This window comes from Varroa jacobsoni, unplaced genomic scaffold (assembly GCF_002532875.2).
Source record: "Varroa jacobsoni isolate VJ856 unplaced genomic scaffold, vjacob_1.0 scaffold_778, whole genome shotgun sequence".
NCBI classification, from domain to species: domain Eukaryota; kingdom Metazoa; phylum Arthropoda; class Arachnida; order Mesostigmata; family Varroidae; genus Varroa; species Varroa jacobsoni.
Genome location: NW_019213680.1, coordinates 396653 through 414942, shown reverse-complemented (window position 1 = coordinate 414942; position 18290 = coordinate 396653). Strand labels below are relative to the sequence as shown.

At 41.6% G+C, this 18290-nt stretch overlaps 1 protein-coding gene across 9 annotated transcripts in view; it reads left to right on the top strand.

Annotated features, from left to right (window-relative positions):
* The window catches only part of LOC111263627 (sodium/potassium/calcium exchanger Nckx30C), a 107106-nt gene that overhangs the window by 39051 nt on the left and 49765 nt on the right, over positions 1-18290 (top strand). For all 9 annotated transcript variants that reach the window (XR_002682335.2, XM_022838902.2, XM_022838895.2 and 6 more), the window contains 3 exons: positions 4091-4205; positions 10358-10572; positions 13809-13940. Coding sequence is in view for 8 of the 9 variants with exons in the window: in XM_022838902.2 (XP_022694637.1) it covers positions 4091-4205; positions 10358-10572; positions 13809-13940 (462 nt within the window). In the remaining variant the exon portion in view is untranslated. The remainder of the gene's footprint in view (positions 1-4090; positions 4206-10357; positions 10573-13808; positions 13941-18290) is intronic.

The following is an 18290-nucleotide window of genomic DNA, read 5'->3' as shown; positions in this document are numbered from 1 at the left end:
ATAACTATGAGCAAAATGAGCCAGAATACGTTTGTGCCACAGTACGATCCGCTTATGTAGTCCCATAGTAATTTACATGATTGCGAACACCGAACGCTCACTCGATCTGCGTATGCTGTTTTCATTTGCATTTCGAGACAGTACTTTATGCACGCCTGAAGGCACTGCCGACCTGTGAGCCAAGTACTGATGTTGTTATGGTATTGCTGAAGCAACTCTCTTACTAACGCCTTCAGTGCATCATCGGGAATTACCTGGTTGATTGGCCGTTGCCAAAGCCGAGCCCTTAAACAACTCATACTGAAGGCCGCAGGCTGCCAAATATTGTCGTATAAGGAAACCTCGCTTTGTGAGTTCCGCTTACGAGCGTGCAAGTGAATAGACAGAGCATTAATTATATAATAAATCACCTCGACCAGTAGCGGCGGGAACGCTCACTTAGGGATATCTTTTTTTTTCTGTATAAGATCGATGAAAAAACCGTACCATTCAACATCTGTCTGCTGTTAGGGCGGAAATGCTGCAGTCTAGGTCGCCTACTCCTAATAGAACTTCGCTGAGCACTACATTGTAATATTGGCATCCGATCTTTAATTTCTGATTACAAGCATTGCCTTCTACTTTGTTTCCTGTTCTTCAGCAAATTCAATAGGTGTGATTGTTGTCATGGTAGCATCGGTAGCAAATAGTACAGCAACAAGGGCGGCACAGTCTCACTAAAGACGTTTTTATTTCTATCAACAAGAAAATCAGAGTGACTAATTGGAAAAACACATTATGTCTGACTCCTGTCGCCTGTCAAAAATTTCAAAGAACGCTCTCTAGCAAACAACGACGGAGCACCATGGAGACTGGAGGGCGGTACTCAACGTGCCTGAGACGAAAAAAGTCGAAGAAACGACGACTGCGGATACCGAATCGGAGAATCGCTGGAGGGAAGAAAAAACGGTATCGACGTAGATGAGGAACAGAGCGTCCAGCTACGATGTCACCTATACTCTCTATTGAAAGTAATGGATTGTGTTTTGCATACATCGATAGGGCACGCGCGTTGATGTGCTTAACATAAAAGCGCAGAAGGAAAGCCACCATTTTGAGAAACGCCAGTGCAACAGATCGTGGTTCAGCCAGTTCTACGCAGAAACACACAGGCTGCTAAACATAACCCATATCGTTCTTCATGTTTCTACAGTTACCGCTTAGATTCATCTCTGTTAGTTTGCTTATGGATCGACGACACCTAAATTATATGACCATAATATCTCGTGTCCATCGACCCATCATAGCACGCGCCTGACCTAGTTGTCTGTCGGTCGTTTTGTTCATTACTATTACCACCTTGTAGAAGAACTTCACCCGCTGTCGAAATTATCCTTGAGCTATGTAGCTCAATACTCGACTCGGCTGTACCTAACACGGAAGAGAAAAAACGTGGCGTTCAAGCACACGTTGGGGATGTTTGTCGGTGTTGGCAGCCTGAATAGCCCTGAGTGTGTGTTGACTATGTTCATGATCTAACGGAAGTGGCAGCAAAAGCACTTGCTTTCAGTCAATAGCCTTGCCCGAGGCCAAACCACTCCCCGTACGCGAAGTGGCTATATATCATACTGAGTACACAAGGCGGCTGATAATGCAGTGTGACTACTAGATGAACAGAGTCACCGTAGCTAGCTGATCGCGTCAGCTATAGAGAGAAGTCTGCATACGCAAATATACAGTCTCAATAATAATATTCCTTCCAACGTATCAGCGCGTAATTTCTAAGGTAGGTAATAATTAACCTTAACAATTCTCAAAGCTGTTTAAATATTAATGCGATATTTCTTTATTATTAGTATTTAGTAGTTCTCAAAGATTGCACTAATACCACCCTATATATTCGCGGTTTTAGCACAACAGCATTAGCCCATCGCTTTGTATAGTTTTTCCTTCTCTGGGTCTTTGGAAACAGATAAACCACTACCGATAAGATAACGAAAGGCTGCTCCTCCTTTTTCATCCGACAATTACAGCCGCTAATCAGAGGGCGATAAAATAGCGGCCGTTCAGTTAGTTTTAACAGAGCAAGACCACTAGCGGCCGTCTTCCGAAAGCCCGTAGTCGCGCCTAAGGCCGCTGGTAAGCGGCGATATAATTATAACGGGTCAATAAGGCTGTGAAAAGGAAGCGGGGAAACGGTCTCAGCTACGACGGCCTTTCTTGTCGCCTATGTTCTTGGCGACACTGTTGTTTTACGGTGGCAATATGTGTAAGAAATGGCCCCGGCGGAGCGGATCGGGTCTGTTGCCCAAGTTGCCCCTCCAGGACTGTCCTCGACCTAACCCTCTGTGACCTGTCTTTGACTCGCCATTCTTAACTACCAGCTACGGCACCGTCTCGTGCGATGTGGGTAGGTGGTGAAGGACCTAAAAATGCATTGACTTCATTAACTCTTCGTTTTTGCTGTATCGCATGCGATGACGCCGTCGGAAGAGCCAAAAGGAAGAGTAAATAAGAGGCCGGGAAGAGACTATCTAATTGGAATTGGAGGAGGCGCTTTTGCCGTCGTGTGATTGTTTCTGCGACTTTTTGCGAGCAATTTGCCTTTTTTTTCCAAGCGTATGATGCTGACAGCTCTGCCGGCGAAAATGACAGTACCTAGGGTAAGGGCCACACCTTTGCGTGCGTGTGTGCCTTAGGATATTGTGTATATCAATATTAGTAGAACATATTGGTTAAACGGCAGAAATCTAAAGTATACTGTATATGTCATACAGTAAGATAGCCTGATAGGCTAGGGGAATAGTATTTCGAATAAATCACACGCAAGGGCATTCCTCATAGACTTGTCTTGTATCACGTCTCTCGCTTACTTTATTCTCGGCCATAAGTGCCTCGTAACCTTCTACTCTGGAGTCGTTGGGACACTCAGCGCTACAGAAATTGCATGGCGCGCGCGGTCTCCGTATGTTGCCATTATTAACACTGACGGTAACCTAATCGTATCCTTCCTAAAAGACCCTAAAATCCTAAAAGTTAATGTTATCTCCCCGTAAAGTTAAGTCATCGAGGTCGGACGAACGTAAACAGCTAACGATGAATAAAAGAATACGCTCTAATATGTATCAATAATACTACTACAATATCGAGATGCATTAACAGGAGTGAAAGAAAAACCTCATGACATACCTGCCATTGTAACGGCGATGTTTTTGTCCCTTTATAGTACCATATATTTCTTTGCCGTCTGATTTTTCGAGTGCGGCATTTGATAGTCTGCAATCGAAGCAAGATTTCTATCTTCCATAAAAGGTTTTTTTTTTATGACACTTTGATTATTACTGGAATCTACCTTAAGTCTTCGCTTTCAGATGCTTGTTCTACACGTATGATGATAAAGATTCCTTCAGTCTTTCATTTTTATACATACGTCTTCTTGTCTTTCTGTGTCGACCTTTCTGTCCTGAGAAGAGAAGCTCTTTTTCAGAATCCACTCTAGGAAACGGATTTTGCAACATTTAATTTTAGTACTAAATTAAGAGTTGTTTGTACATCTAGGTTTACTAGTTTAGTAATGGCAAAACTATTATAAATGTTGCAAAAGAAGCTCATTGTTCCTTTCTTTAGACGCCGTTTAGGTATTAAGCAGGTAGTACTTTTCTTTAGGATAGTAATAATAGTAATCAGGAATTGTAACTACGTGCGGTATGGCTTTACCTTATCGTAGATGTAATTTGAAAAGATGAACCAGAAATAGGTTAAAGCTTAAGCGCACCTGGACCTGTCTTGTAGAGTACTCCCTTTCGGTTGGTCAGCTCGTTTATCCCCCTAGATGTAGTTTATTCTCTCCGATAAACGGACCAGCACAATACAAGCAGGCACTGTGTGGTACCGCTGATTTCTGGGACGATCAATGTGGAGCTATTTGTTTTTTGTCAAATAGCATCTAACAGATTTTATTGCATCTTACCGGCGGCTGTGGCCCACTGATACAAATGGATTTCCTATTGGTGAATCATCTGAAACTCGCAATCCACTGCTGCTTCTTCTACTGCCTTTCTTATCCGCGATGGATACTGCACTTTATGCGGCCCTTCATTCGATTCTGAAGAACGCACGAAGACGTCGAATGAGTGTTCCGACGATTCACGGCGGCGGCGGGAAGTTCCGTCACGGACTCCTGCAGCTACTCATTCACTCCATCGACCCCCTTCACGAACACGAGGGTAAGTATTTCTCTGCATTTCAAGTAATATCAGTTTACCCGGTTTTGCTTATGTAACGGACCAGTACGTCGTTTCGATAGCTAATTTACGTCATGTATTCAATCTGTCTAGTTAGAAAGTGATTGATTATTGAGCAAATCAACAAACTATAAGTTAGGTACAGTAGATACGCCATTGTTTATAGGCTAGTAATTATCGTATGCACTGACTGCTTAAATAGAAACAATATCGTTTGTCACAAAATCGTGCAAACAGTATAGTAAGGATGATGTAACCTGGTAACTGTATCATTAATCCATGTATGCTGCGGGTTTAGCAGCTATCGTCATACTATACAGTGGCTCTCAGATATGAAACTGTCATACCGGATTACAAAAGAAGTATTTCGAAAACGATAAAAAAGCAAGGCGGCCGAACTTATCCTAAACGGATACATACACAACCCAACGATACGGCCAACGTGAACGTGGTTTGAAATGTCACACTGTTGCTTGTACTTAACATGGATACAACCTCTTTTCAGGGACGTCCAGTATTTTGTTGGTCCAGCCTAGTTATTCAATTGTTACAATTAATAATGGATGGTTGTCTCGAGACTAACCCGAGACGCGTCTGCTAGTAAAAGAAAAAAAAATTACTTGTAAATATTAGTGTGGCACAAAGCCAATGGACCAGTTGGTTGAGTTTGAGAAAAACACGAAAAATGCTCGGATTTAAATGATAAAATCGGAACCCTGATACTTTTTCGTTCGTTTATGAACAGCTTACTCATATACAGCATATAGCCAACATCATATTACAAACGGCTCCTTTTGAAAATTTATCGTCGGACGCACATTTTGGTACTAGGGCAACGGTTACCATTGTTCATTCGGTTACCAGTGATTCGGTACCCAGGATCATACTAGAAAAATTTATCTCCGCTACGAGAGAGCAGCAGCTTAGTTATAAAACTTAATACGATAGATAGAAGTTTTCCTAACAGCCTGAGAAAAGAGCTAAATGATTGTTACGCCTCTTTATAATAGCTAGCAATTTCATCGATCGTCAAACTCAATTTATGTCGATGCGACGGTCGAGCATAGTATATGGACAGGAACGATATGCTTCGGTATGTTCCATATGACACGTATGCGATGGGTCGTGTCTTACATAATTTGTTTTGCCTGTGTGTAAGTTGAAATTCTCATACATATCTGGTAATTTAGACAAGTTGCCAAATGTGAAAATTCATTTTCTCCAATTTGGGTGCGTGCCCTGTTTAAAATTTGGACAGGTCAAGCATTAGGTGAACAATAGAGGCTCATGCAGCTTTTTTCCAAAATTTGTGACCGGTTGAAAGCAGGTGAACGAAATAGATATCTATAGAGACGGCTACACGAATATGCCATTGGGGGCCAAGGAATAGCAACCAAAATATTATTACCTCGGAGCAACCAGATCATAACTATCACCGGCAAAAAAAAAGTAGCTCCCCACTATGATCAATAGGCCACAGAATTTACTAATAACGTTCATCGATGGAAAATCAGTCGCTAACATACGATTTAAATTAATACAGGAAAAACTTCCCTTCCAGCGATTAGTATGGGTTATAACCGCGACGGTTCTAACTGATCGAAAACGTTCGAATTCAGACAACAAATTAAGATTATTTTCAGTTTATTTATTCTATTTTTTTTTTGATTAAGAAGAAAATAAAATCCATTTTATTAGTGTACAGCGGTGTTCATTAGAACCGAACGTAGACGCGCTTTGTGTCACACCGAAAATCAGCCACTTAAAGAAATGCCTGTTGTACATAAAAGTCGGAACGTTTATTTAAAATTTAAGTATCACTAAAAACTAGCACATCAATTGAAATGTAAGCTAGAAGTTCCAACAAACGACAAGTTTCATTGGCTTTATACGTTTATGTTTTTCACACTTAAAAAATTGTCAAATATGGCTGAAAATCAGTAAGTTAGCAGTAACAAGTAAGCGAACACGGAAGGCTGGGATCGAGTAACATGTAACAGGAGTTAACATAGCTTTGTTCTGTACGTATCTAGTTAAAGCTGCTCCATAATGTGTAATAGTGAGAAATTGACGTGGTAATCTGTTGTTCAATATAATCAACTGTATCCCAGGTATTCGTACAAGAATAGTTTGTACATTTATTAGACTTATCTTCGTCAGTCTAATGCAACTAGCGTAATCAAACAAACAAGAAACAACAAAAAAAAACAATTACCTATTAAACACGTCTGTAAAGCTAGCTAAAATCAAATCTGATTACTCTTCATTCAACCATTCCTTCAAATGGGTCTCGTACCTTTAGAGAGGGTAACTGCATTTATTACAAATCACAATTTTCGTAAGGGACTTAGTTTAAAATACATAGTTAGGTTAGATTGCTGTGATAAATGGCCTTTTTATTAGCTAGCCAATGTGTATCGTTCCTGAAAGAAGTCAACAGGAGCATACTTCTATTGGACCATTGTGTTGTAATATATCCTGGCGTCAACGCAATGTCTGACGGCTCAAATACCGCAGGTAAAGCATTTCATATTTAATTTGACCCTGCACCCTGACAACCATAATAAATCAGTAACATCTCTTAAAAAATTTATTTTTTTCAATATTTCTTAACAAAATCATGAGAAGAATGTTTTGATCTGCAGCCTTGCAAAGAGTTGGCCAATTGGTTAAATAGAACTCTGATGTTCACCAACGTTCACGGTATGAAGCTCGCAGTTTATCAGCAGCCCCTGTGATGATATATTAACGGGTAATCTCTGTTAATCTATAGCTATATATTACTCCTATGACAACAGCTTACGCTCATTTGAGGAACTTGTCGTGTGCCCACTAAGTTATAGGGTTCGAGGCTAAATGTATCGAATGTCACCTTTCTCGCTAAGTAAATCTTTAACAGCTATCTAAATGAAAAAAAGTACGGTTAAAACGAGTAATACAGGAAACACTGCGGTATTTTTTGTATCTTTAGTAGTGAGAGTGAATGTGAGGCAAATAGGCAGTTGATTGTCGAAGCACGCCACTCAAACGTCTGCACAGTAAGCGACGTAAAGTGGCTGAATAACGTTCTTGTCCTTCGTGTTGATAGAGATCTACACATGTGGATAAAACGCTGTGTCAAGGCTGCACTTACGGACCAGCGGGTGTACAAAGGTATCTCTCCCTCTGTCCTACTTTAAGAGGTAGCTCTTTCTTATATGCCCCCTGAGCAACACGGAGAAGAAGCCTGATCGTACGTAGCCATCTGATCTTCACAGAGTGCCTTCTGATCTATCATATTCCATATTGTTACGAAATAGCCGGCATGATGGGACACAGGCCTATCAGATAGAGGACAATGCCTAACGGGTGGCAGTGTAGCTTACCACGTTGTCCTTTCGAACAAAAAAGGGCAGGTGGCGCTACTTCTTTGCGCTTCGTCTGGTAGTAAAACTTCCTCAAACAATGATTAAAACATCGCTTATTGTCATTGCTGGCTAGTTGTTGCCGTCGGTTGTCTTTTCTTCAATTCCTATTGTAGCCGTATAGCCATTTTTTTTCATATAGGCCCAAGTGCATCGGATTAGCCAGTCTGGATCCTATTGTTTCGCCAGTCACCACTTTAGTCCCTATGCTACGCCTTCGTGGTTGCTACTGCTTCGCCAACTTGTCGCTGAGATTTGGCTGCTACCTTCTGTGCTATGATGTCACAGAGTCCTCGATAAACGCTTAGCTGTATTCGTCATCCGGGGGACACGGTTGTTTGGCGCTGCCTGAATTGCTTTATCCTCTACCTTTCTCCACCTAAATTAACTGTCTGTACGTGCCACCCCCAGTTGCCAGACCCCATACCTTGAAGGTCGGAAGCTGGTTAATGAACTCTCGAACCAATGCAATCAGCTAGTTGTGGCGCGTGCAGCCTTTATAGGCTAACTTTTTTATAACGCTACTGCTTTCAGTGAAGCAGGCAGTGCCATGAATATCAACAGGATCCCAGCGGGAATCAGTTGAATAGATATATGGCTAGATAGATTTAGAGTACAAGCTTCACCTTTGTATGTTTTTACGAAACAGACATCGGTCGTTCTTCGGCAGTAGTCCAGCTAGCTGGCGCTGTCTGTACAATGTCGGCGACGGCACGTTGCCCTGCTTCGGCTACCACGCAACCCAGAAAGACCTTGCCAGAGTCTCGGCTTTGTCTTATACGGTGCTTGCCTTCTTCTCGACAATGTAGAAGAAGTGTGGTAAAAGTGGTAGAGGAACGGCATTCTGCAATCTTCGGTTTTTACAATACGGCCCAGAAAACAACGACCCTGGTTCGATTACAATTGTTGCTCTGTTTTCCGTAGCCAAAATATCGTCAGGCTAGTCGCATTACTACAACCCCTTGCCGCTCTTGGTCGGAGCGGTCAAGATGATCTGCCAGAGAACAGACCTCATAAATAGCTAAACCAGTAGGAGGCCATTGCCATAGGAAAGGCCGAATCCCAGTCGTACGAATGACCTGGCCCCGACAAGTTAACGTGGCGCTTCATCAGCTCATCAATGTTCATTGACCACTGCACCAGAATGTTTCTATCTTGCGATACCCCGTATCTCAGGAGTGTTATTACTGAATGTAGCGCAGAACGAATAGATGACGGAGGAGCGCAGGTCAGCTACATCATACGAGATTCGGAATGAGTGTTTTAAGGCCGCTTTAGAGTTGATGCCGTATTAGGTCGCCCCGTTCGAGGAATGTTCTCGTTATAGACTCTTTTTTCTCAGTGGGAGACGCAACGCTCCACGCTGTTTCCAATGTCACTGTAGCGCAAAATCACGAAAAACAACGCTTTTTTATATATGCTTTTCTTATATGTATTGGTAAGAAGACTATGCGCGTTTCGGGAGAGTCTAAGTATAATGAGCTAAAAGTAACATAGATTTAGGAAAGATCTTTCGATTTACACGTTGTGTAGGGTCCTATTTGCTGACATCAGGAGAACTAGAAGTGGCTTTTGACAATATACCTACGCAATATTTGTCGATTTCAGGGTAACTTTCGATTCCATCCCAAGGAATCTCAGCCAACTTTCGCAAACGTACTTGAACTAATAGCAGCGATACTCTAGAAGAACAAGGTTACCTTTCTTGCTCTCAGTCCGGCTTGAAGATTTACCTGTCGAGGTACGCGGATCTAGAAGTATGCTGGACTTTTATGTTGCCGATCTAATTATTTACGGAAGCAGCCACTTTTATATGCAGCAGGGCTTACCAAGATCTTACTCTGCTGTGTATGCATTAAGTCTAACCATGACCCTTACCAACACCGGAAATATGAAATCCAAGAGAAGTGGTAGTATTGCGACCTGTAACACACGCTGGCCGACTGTTGACACATGTTCCAATCCACCGACCTAGAGCTGCTAGCCTTGTATAAACAGCATAAGCTCTGCCAGGCTATTCCTCATTTGGTTTCAACACGTACCCCTCTGGGGCTTTTCGATCTCAATGTTATTCCGGCTGCCCCATACGGGTCAAGGAGGATCTGACTGTTGAGAAGTTCGACCAATTTATTCCGTCAATTAAAAGACGCCATCTCTTAAACCGCATTCAGCAACCTGCAACAATTTTCTATAAGTGCGAGGAAGCCATGTTTACTGCTAGAATCTTGATTCTCCATCACCGTCATTTTTCTGATACAAGGAAATTAGGAAAAATAGAATCGAAAATTCGGGGAGGTTCTATTAGACAGAAGCCGTTACGAATGAGACCTGGAAAGGACATGACTGACAGACATGTAACGGCAGGCTAAGCACTTCACGGTTTCCTTTATAGTCTATGCAGAGTGTGGAAGTCTCATACAGGCTGTGTTTGTTAGGCGCAGCTAATTTTGTAAAATTTGAATAGTACAATACTTGCTATGCTTTATGAGATTCAGAGAATTACAAGTCGACTGCTTCAAAAGCCGGTTTATAACGTTAGCCTTATTTCTTCTCGTGAAACTATCTTCTATTCTTATAAATATATTTCAAATATTTGCATGTTATATATAGATATAGATATATTCGATGCGCTTCAGTGTATATATCATAAATAGCAACACCGATGCAATGATCGAACTGGACTACGAATACGAGGTGCCTCTTCTCTCACTGACGCGTGTCGTCATTTAGGCAAAGTTGACGAGAAGGCGTCTCAGCTGCACACGATTGCATCGCTGGGCGTGCTGCTCGACGCCACGGGCCCTGGCAGCTCAGGCTCTCCGACACCTACGCCACTCAACGGCAGCGCGGGCGGTGCGGGCAGCGGCGCGGGCACACGCTTAGGTTCCTCGGCCTATAAGGACTCTACCAGGCGGACCACCCTTGACAACAACATCGACTTCCAGGTGAGTGCACGAACACTTATTTCTAAGGCATATATCTGTGAAAAAATAGCATACAAATGTAAAACATAGTTCGATTGACTTTCTACTAATGCTTGAATCTTTTTAATCTAATTGCATCTTAGTAACGCAAGTCCGATTCTATATAGAAGCTTAGAACTGGCAAGCTTATAGAACTATTTAAATGGACAAATGAACAGAGTAAGAAGCTCTTTTATCGAGCATCTTAGTTGAACTAGCAGCGCGGTAGCAACCCATTCACTGGATCGGCATCAACCTAATGACTGAACGGCTTATGTAACTTATTGCAATCATGGTCCTAATGGTCAGGTTTCTACACAATGAATTATTCACCAACTGTTTGCTACATGTCGTCAAAGCTCATATTTACTAACGGATTTCAGTCAAAATAAACTGTAATCGATCCAAAGCAAACAGGCATGTGATCCAAAGCTGTTTACCAGTATAAGTAGATGTATTCCTCGTTAGTAAACCCAGTAGCGTTCTAATTGAACTAATTTATTATCTTTAAGTTTACGGATCCCGGAAACCCGTTAATTGTGACATATAGTGCACAACTTGTGTTATTAAATAGATGCAGTTCTATTGGCTGTTTGCGCCTATTGACTCTGCGGGTTCGTCACCTATTTTCAGGTCGACTACTGCCACTTTCTAATAGCAACCCTACATTACAATGACGTCAGCTTGACTAAACTATTCACGCAATAGTCGTAAGTGGCGCCGCCAAGTGTTGAATACTGTAAAATGAAGGAAGTTTCTATAAATAGAGCTAATGACGACAAAAATAGCCTACTAAATCCTCTAAACAAACTACTGTTGGTCGGTTGTTCCGGTGAATGATGTGAAAGCCCTGTCTCGAAACAGCATGATCATTACCAGCATAAAAGGTAGAAGTTCTCTACATATTAGTCTGTTCAGAACCGCTAAAATTCAAATTACGCTTTGTACAAGATCGGCAACGATCCTTCGATTTCCCCGGCACGACAAAATTTGAATGCACGAGCAAATCTAAATTTACACTATATCTGATTGTAATATCTGCCATGATTCTCTATTAGCTTTCAATCTAGAGATTTAGTGAAAATTTTGAGCTATTGCCCTTTTCCATATCATGGCATAGCCTTTCCTCTCCTACACGTATTATGCTTCACCACGCGAACGCGTATATTTACATTAAAGTACCAAAATGAAAGTGCAAGAAAGAAAGCTTTTTGCATAGCCCAGTACGAGTATGTCTTACCAAGCACGAATACACAAATTAGAAAACATTAACCTAGACTGAGAAGAGGGCCCGGAGTCTCCATTTTCGTTTTTGCCGACTGGTTGAGCTCCTAAATCGACTTGGATCCAAGAGCTAAAGTGGCACTAAGCTAAGAATAAGGGAGTGCAATGCCCTCCTCAATGGTGTTTCGGCGTTTTTTTTTTGCCTCAGATATCCCTTCCCTTCGACTCAATGTTGCTTGCCAGCCCATGTACCATATGTGATATTAATACTGCTACAACTAGAGCATAAAGCGAGTGCCATCTATTTGTACGACTATGAATTTTTCGACTGTCAAACGGCTTTCGACAAGAAATTACTTTCGCTAGGCTCTGTTTTCCTATGCAACTCATTCTGTCTGAGCCATTTACAGCTGCAATGTCAGATCCCGATATTATAATCAAGTCAACTCCGCTGGTTGTCAGCTGTCGCGCTATCTGCTATTTGCTTAGGATTGTTGGGTAGAAACTGTTGACTGCAAAAAGGAGTAATTTTGATCACCGACGGTTATTCCTTTGATCCGCCGAGGCCACTCGAGCCAGGCTTGTCATGTCGGGTTCCTTCGGCCTGTGACAAGAAAAAGCAAAAACCGGTTTCCATCGAACAACCGAAAACAGTTCTACAAGCCAACCGAAGAGAGCCTTGAAGATAGTCCTTTTTTGCGCAACGGAACGAAGGGCAGCATACGCCCGCAGTCGACTTGTTTAAGTTTAGATAGGTCCCGACGCTGCCTACCAGTATGGATTCTGCTACAAACATACAAATAATAACAGCAAAAAATAAGAAGATGCGAACAGCAATGAATAATCACTATACGGCGTTACTATGCCGCAGTTACTTTGACTGCACTTTTCTCCTGTCTATTATATAATGCCTATAATAAAAGAGGTTACCTGAAAAAAGAAAACTGCACAGTAAAGTGCAAAAGAGTAATCATACTTTCCTACTAAATTAATAAACGGCTATTTTGTGCTAAGTTATAAACCCTTCTTCGGAGTAGGGAAAAATGAGTCCTACATAGACTTAAAGAAAGTCGTATTGTAAGTAATTCAAACATGTGCATCGTTTATCGGACGGCACAAGCAGAAGTCATTTCTGCACAGAACTGATGTTGGAAATAAAGGAGGAGTGTTTCCGTCGATCCTCGGCTTTGGAGAAGAACGGTGAAATTTCAAACAGCATTTTTAGGGAAAGCTCCCGAAAGCGAGGCTGCTACTTGGGCCGTGTATATATATAGGAGATACATTTAATTCATTGATATGCGCATAGCTTTTATCGCAACAGCAAAGCTTAAATTTATTTTAGAAAGGTTCTAGAGACGCTTAGTGACTACGGCTATGACAAAACATCTGTATAAAGGTGAAGATTCCATTATAACGACATGTCGTTTACTCCAGTTTTTCCTTTGTGACGACGGATGTTTCGCGTAATTGAGTACCACCATGCACGAACAGCACAATATGAAATAGATGAATTTGTCCATTCATGGTTTTGATGCAAGTAACTTTGCTAAAGCAAATTTACTAACTTTCGCAGCGTTTGATATCAATTGTCAAGAACAAAAAGGCACTCTAAATATGACGATCACGTCGGCTAATATACACTGCTCTCTTTACGATAGTGACAACACACGGGTAAGGCCATAACACTCCTGGCAGTCTCTGTGTCCATTTACGTATACAGGCCAGAAGGTCCCTTTTTTCATCTCCGCTATTTGAGCAAACGGCAATTTTATCTAAAGGGCGTAGGGCGAATGACAGAAAGCACTAAAGCGATAGGGACTGTCGTGTTTCCTGAACAAAAGACGCTCGATGAATGTCGAAGAGTGGAGAGGCTCGTTCCACCGCTCTCATTGTCTTGCTGTCGGCGCCGACCGTTGGTTTTGTTTGATTTTAGGTCTGTCTCTCTCATGCTCGATGCATTAAAAATTATAACGTATATCTAAATAAAAATATAGGTGGGTCCCGGTGCGGGCGAGGAGAAGGCGATGCCTCCAGTTGAGGAATCATTGAAGACGTCCAGCTCGCTCAACGAGGCCGCACATCCAGACTCTGGTTACAACAGCGCTGCACAGCAAGCCGCCCAGAGGGTAAGTTCAAGTCTTCTTTTCCTCCTTTTTTATCGTTAGTTTTTACACTTATTTTTCAGTAATTCTAATTCTTGAGAAAACAGTACCGTTGTTGTGACAAGAATCTATTTTTGTTCCCCATTAACGCCAGCTTATTCACAGTTGTGACGTAAACGGTTCGAATCGTATGCCGAAACCAGACGATGTGTTCACCGTAGAAATATTTAAATGTCTTTACGTGAAACAAATGGCAGATAAATTTTTCTGTATTAATACACAAAATTGAGCTTCTTAGAGTGTCAGCTAACACAAAACATCAGTGACTCAGATTCCGGACGTCTTTGTATAGCGTTTACAACGTCTCTATCTAGCCGAAAAAGTAAAATTCTTCTAGCTTCAATTGTAGTCTCGTTCGTTCATGCTTTTAAGGTATTATGCAGTCCTTTCGGTAGAGAACGTGACTCCATGCACTGACTGCTTTTTCTAACCTTTGCAACGGAAGCGACCAAAGATAGAGTAAACAGGACAAGGAAACCATGTCTATCAACTAATATATTATAAGTAGGATTCGTGCACTGTATTACTAAGTAATCATCCTGATTCTGTCTCAGTATTCGATATCCTTTCGGTGTTGGCACTCAGTTGTATCCATTTACTAAAAGATGGCTAATCTGGGTACGGTCAACAATATCATCGAATCATTTGCACGGGTCCTTCACTTTGTCACCTGTCAGTTGAACGAGGACAAGATAGCTGCTGACGAAGGCTAAAAAGTTTCGGCCCGATATGGACGATTTGGTGATCTTATTACGGTATCAGGCCACGTTAATCTTGACCGCCGTCGCCGACAGCTTCATAACAGGCACGAGATAAGTAAAAGTACTAGACAAGATGTACGAAGGACATGAACTGTCGAGCGTGTGCCAGCTTTGTTTTTAGTTGGGAATTTGCGTGGCCTTTTTCTCGTCCTTCGTGTGTAGCAGCAGCAGCGATTCCGAGCAAATTTACCAGGGCATAAGAGTCTACCTTGTGCTCTAAATAATTTCGTTCCTGCTGTTCAGATAAGCACTGGAAAACGTAGCTGGCTGGTAAGAACGCCCTTTACCGAATAGACGTACCGGTAAACAATCGGTACGTAAAAAGACCAAAGGGTTTAAACGACAAGAAAGGTACTGTTCAGTACGACACGACTGTCTATCCTGCCTGCGATTATGGTTGCACACGGTGCCGATAGGACAAACTGGTGAAGTTTATTTTGGTAACAAATATTTGCTTGCCGATTCATTGTTTGACTAGCGTTCGAATATCATAGTGCCGACTTTCTCGCAATAGCACGGGTAGACCAACTTCGAATTCACTGAGGTCAAACATAACTATGCGGGTTCAAGTTGAAATTAGGAACTTAACTAACGTTGACAAAGTGTCAGCATTGAATCGCTATTCAACGCTTTATAATTGTGGTCCGTCACTCTACTCATTACGCCACTACCGTGACCTCTAGAAAGGATTGCAGTGAAGAACATTTCTTTAAGGGCTGAGACTTTGTATTATTTTATGATATTATAGATATCTGATTAGGCTTTGCATATTTTGCGAAATGTGCGAGCTCGTTTTAACAAAATCCTAAGGGGTTACATGTTATATGTTTAAAGTATATATGTACAATTTTAGAAAAATACAAGAAAAGTACATATTTTAGGATTCTTTGGTGTTTGCAATTTCTGTCTATTAAAGAAAAACCTTAAGTATTGCGTAAACGAATTGAGTTTCGATTGCTGTTTCTGACTGTGGATGTACAATAAGAAGCGCGATTCTAGCCACTTCAGAAACTAAAGCCCCACCTCCTGATACGAAGAAAAAGCAATTTCATAGGATATTTGGGTGACCCTCCGTCGACGCATAGTAAATGTTCGTAAGGCGTAATGGTCGTCTTTACGCTTCAGCGGCGGGCGTTGTGGTGTTCGCTGTACTCGCCGGCCCTGGGAATCCGAGGCGGCCATTACCAGCTCATTAGAACCCCGTGGAAGGATACTTTTAGCAGCGAGATTCTATACTCGATTCCGTGTATCGCCCAAGCAGCCAATGCTTCTCTCTCTGTCTGGCTTCCGGAGGGCGTAGGCCTTGCCGCACATACCTGTTTGTCTGTGTCCAGCTTCTACGGCCTGGCTGCCTACAACTGTTTAAGGGCTGCTGCTTTCTGTGCCAGTCGACCTATCAAGTAATTGCTAACAAAACCTCAGGAAGCGGAGTCCGCCTCGGCAGCAGTGATAACCTAGCACCGATTTTGAGAAATGACACCAAAAACGAAAACAGCTTTTTTTCGTTCGTGGCTGGCAGAAACAAGGGATCCATTTTAGCGGCACTTCTATTCCTTATGTTGTACTTTAAATTTTCCTCTTTGCCTACTACACCCTTTCAACGCATTGCTGCTTAAACATCGCTTTCAATTAAGCATCCTGTGATGATTAAGTTTCTGTTAACTGAAAGCTAGCAAACAGCAGGAATGACCTGACCAGATATGATCGAGGCATAACAATTCAGTGGTTGGAAACTTAATAATGAACTTCGATGATGACAGCTCGCTGTCCCGATGCTCAGCTACGATAACCAGGCGACGGCCATAATCAGGGTCCTTGCGATATTTCGAATGCGCGGACGAGGGTGTCTTACGAGCGAAGCGAGGGAGGTTCAAGCGTGTTTACCCTAGTAGGATAATATCATTGCGAACATTATAAAATTAGTATGATAAGAAAGATATCAATACATAAGATATGATTCAGAATATCACTATAACCACTAACCACGATATTTGGCTCAATGAGCACGCAAGAATATATGCCTTATATAGTTTTTTCATTTGAAAAAGATCCCTAATACTTGCAAACGTCTGCTTGCTTCATCGACCTAAGTTCTGTAGGAGGTGAATGTTAAATGTATTGACGCTTTCCCCTGTATTCATCCATATCTACTATTGGCAAGCATGTGTGTAAATTCGCTGAAAATTAACAGAGTTTACTTTACCCATTATTGTCGTCTGTGTTCCGTATCTAGTTCGTATGAGAATATATTTTTAATCATCCGTGGGATATGCGTCGCTGATGGGAATAGTGTACTTTTATGAGTACACTATTCCCATCAGCTTGACGATTCTCACACATCACGATTGTTATCATAATGCAGATAATTATAATAGATAACCTCGACGTGGGGCAGAATGACACTTTACGTACATGAAAGCTTTGAGGTCCTCACTTGCTATTCATTCATCGTCATTTTCTGATGGATTCTTTTTTTGAAAATGTCGTTCGGCCAACTTAATATAATTATAGCTTATAGAATCGATGTCGATGTCCTTCGGTTGAAAATAATGCATTCAATTCCAGATGAACTATGAACTCTTTTGCTATGATAAGAAACTGTCTAGCTAGGTGGCGCTCCTTTATCCTATCATTGACTTTGATATATGTTCTTGATCTTGTTTTAATTATATTCGAACTCAAAAATGAATCTTTTTCTTATTGAAGCTACTGCTAGATTGCATAGAGCATTGAGCTTAGTATAGCACTATCATGTAGCAGTGCACACATTGCGGAAAACCCTCCTAACACGATTTAAGGTTCTAGTAAGTGCGGAGCATTTAGCATTCATTAACGTTCTGGTAGAAGTATTTTGGAATCGTCAGTACAGCTTTACCATATGTTTTTCCCTTTACATCTTGTCCTTTTCGTTAATCCCTGATCATGACTACTCTTGTTCGTCTTAGGGGTGGGTGTCACCACAAAACAACTTAACATAGCCTTAAAGCCTATTTCTGGACAAGAACCCCTTTTAGCTAGCATCTACCGTCATACAATTAACGATGCTAAACGCATCCACGTTCAGTATAAGGCCTCATCAATCTTTGAATAGAACCAAAGTAGGACGTAAGCATCTTCCTTATTTCTTTAAATGAGGTGAGCATTGTCATTAAGGCAACGTATTGTGCTGACAATCATGCTGCTCTTGTCAACAAACTGCTCTTTCTTACATACTAATAGCCTTGTCGACATAAGATTTTAGTCGGTACAACTGGTCTCACCTCGTAATTGTTTAGCAAGCTAGATTGTATGAGTATCTAATGTAGTCTTATTTCCTATTTGGCAATTCCACCTACATTTGCTCCTGTCAGTTTTTGTGCGCTTGTTTGTTTTTTTCTATAAACGTAAAGAAATAGACAGCAAGCCGATAAAGGTGTCCGTCCGACCTCGCTAACCTTCTCCGTCATACAGTTTTCAGGAAATGTAACATTTCTAATCTATTACCTCGCTTAGACGTTGCCCGTTTTATTATTCCTCATCGAGACGTTTTTTGTTCGGTTATTTCGACACAAAT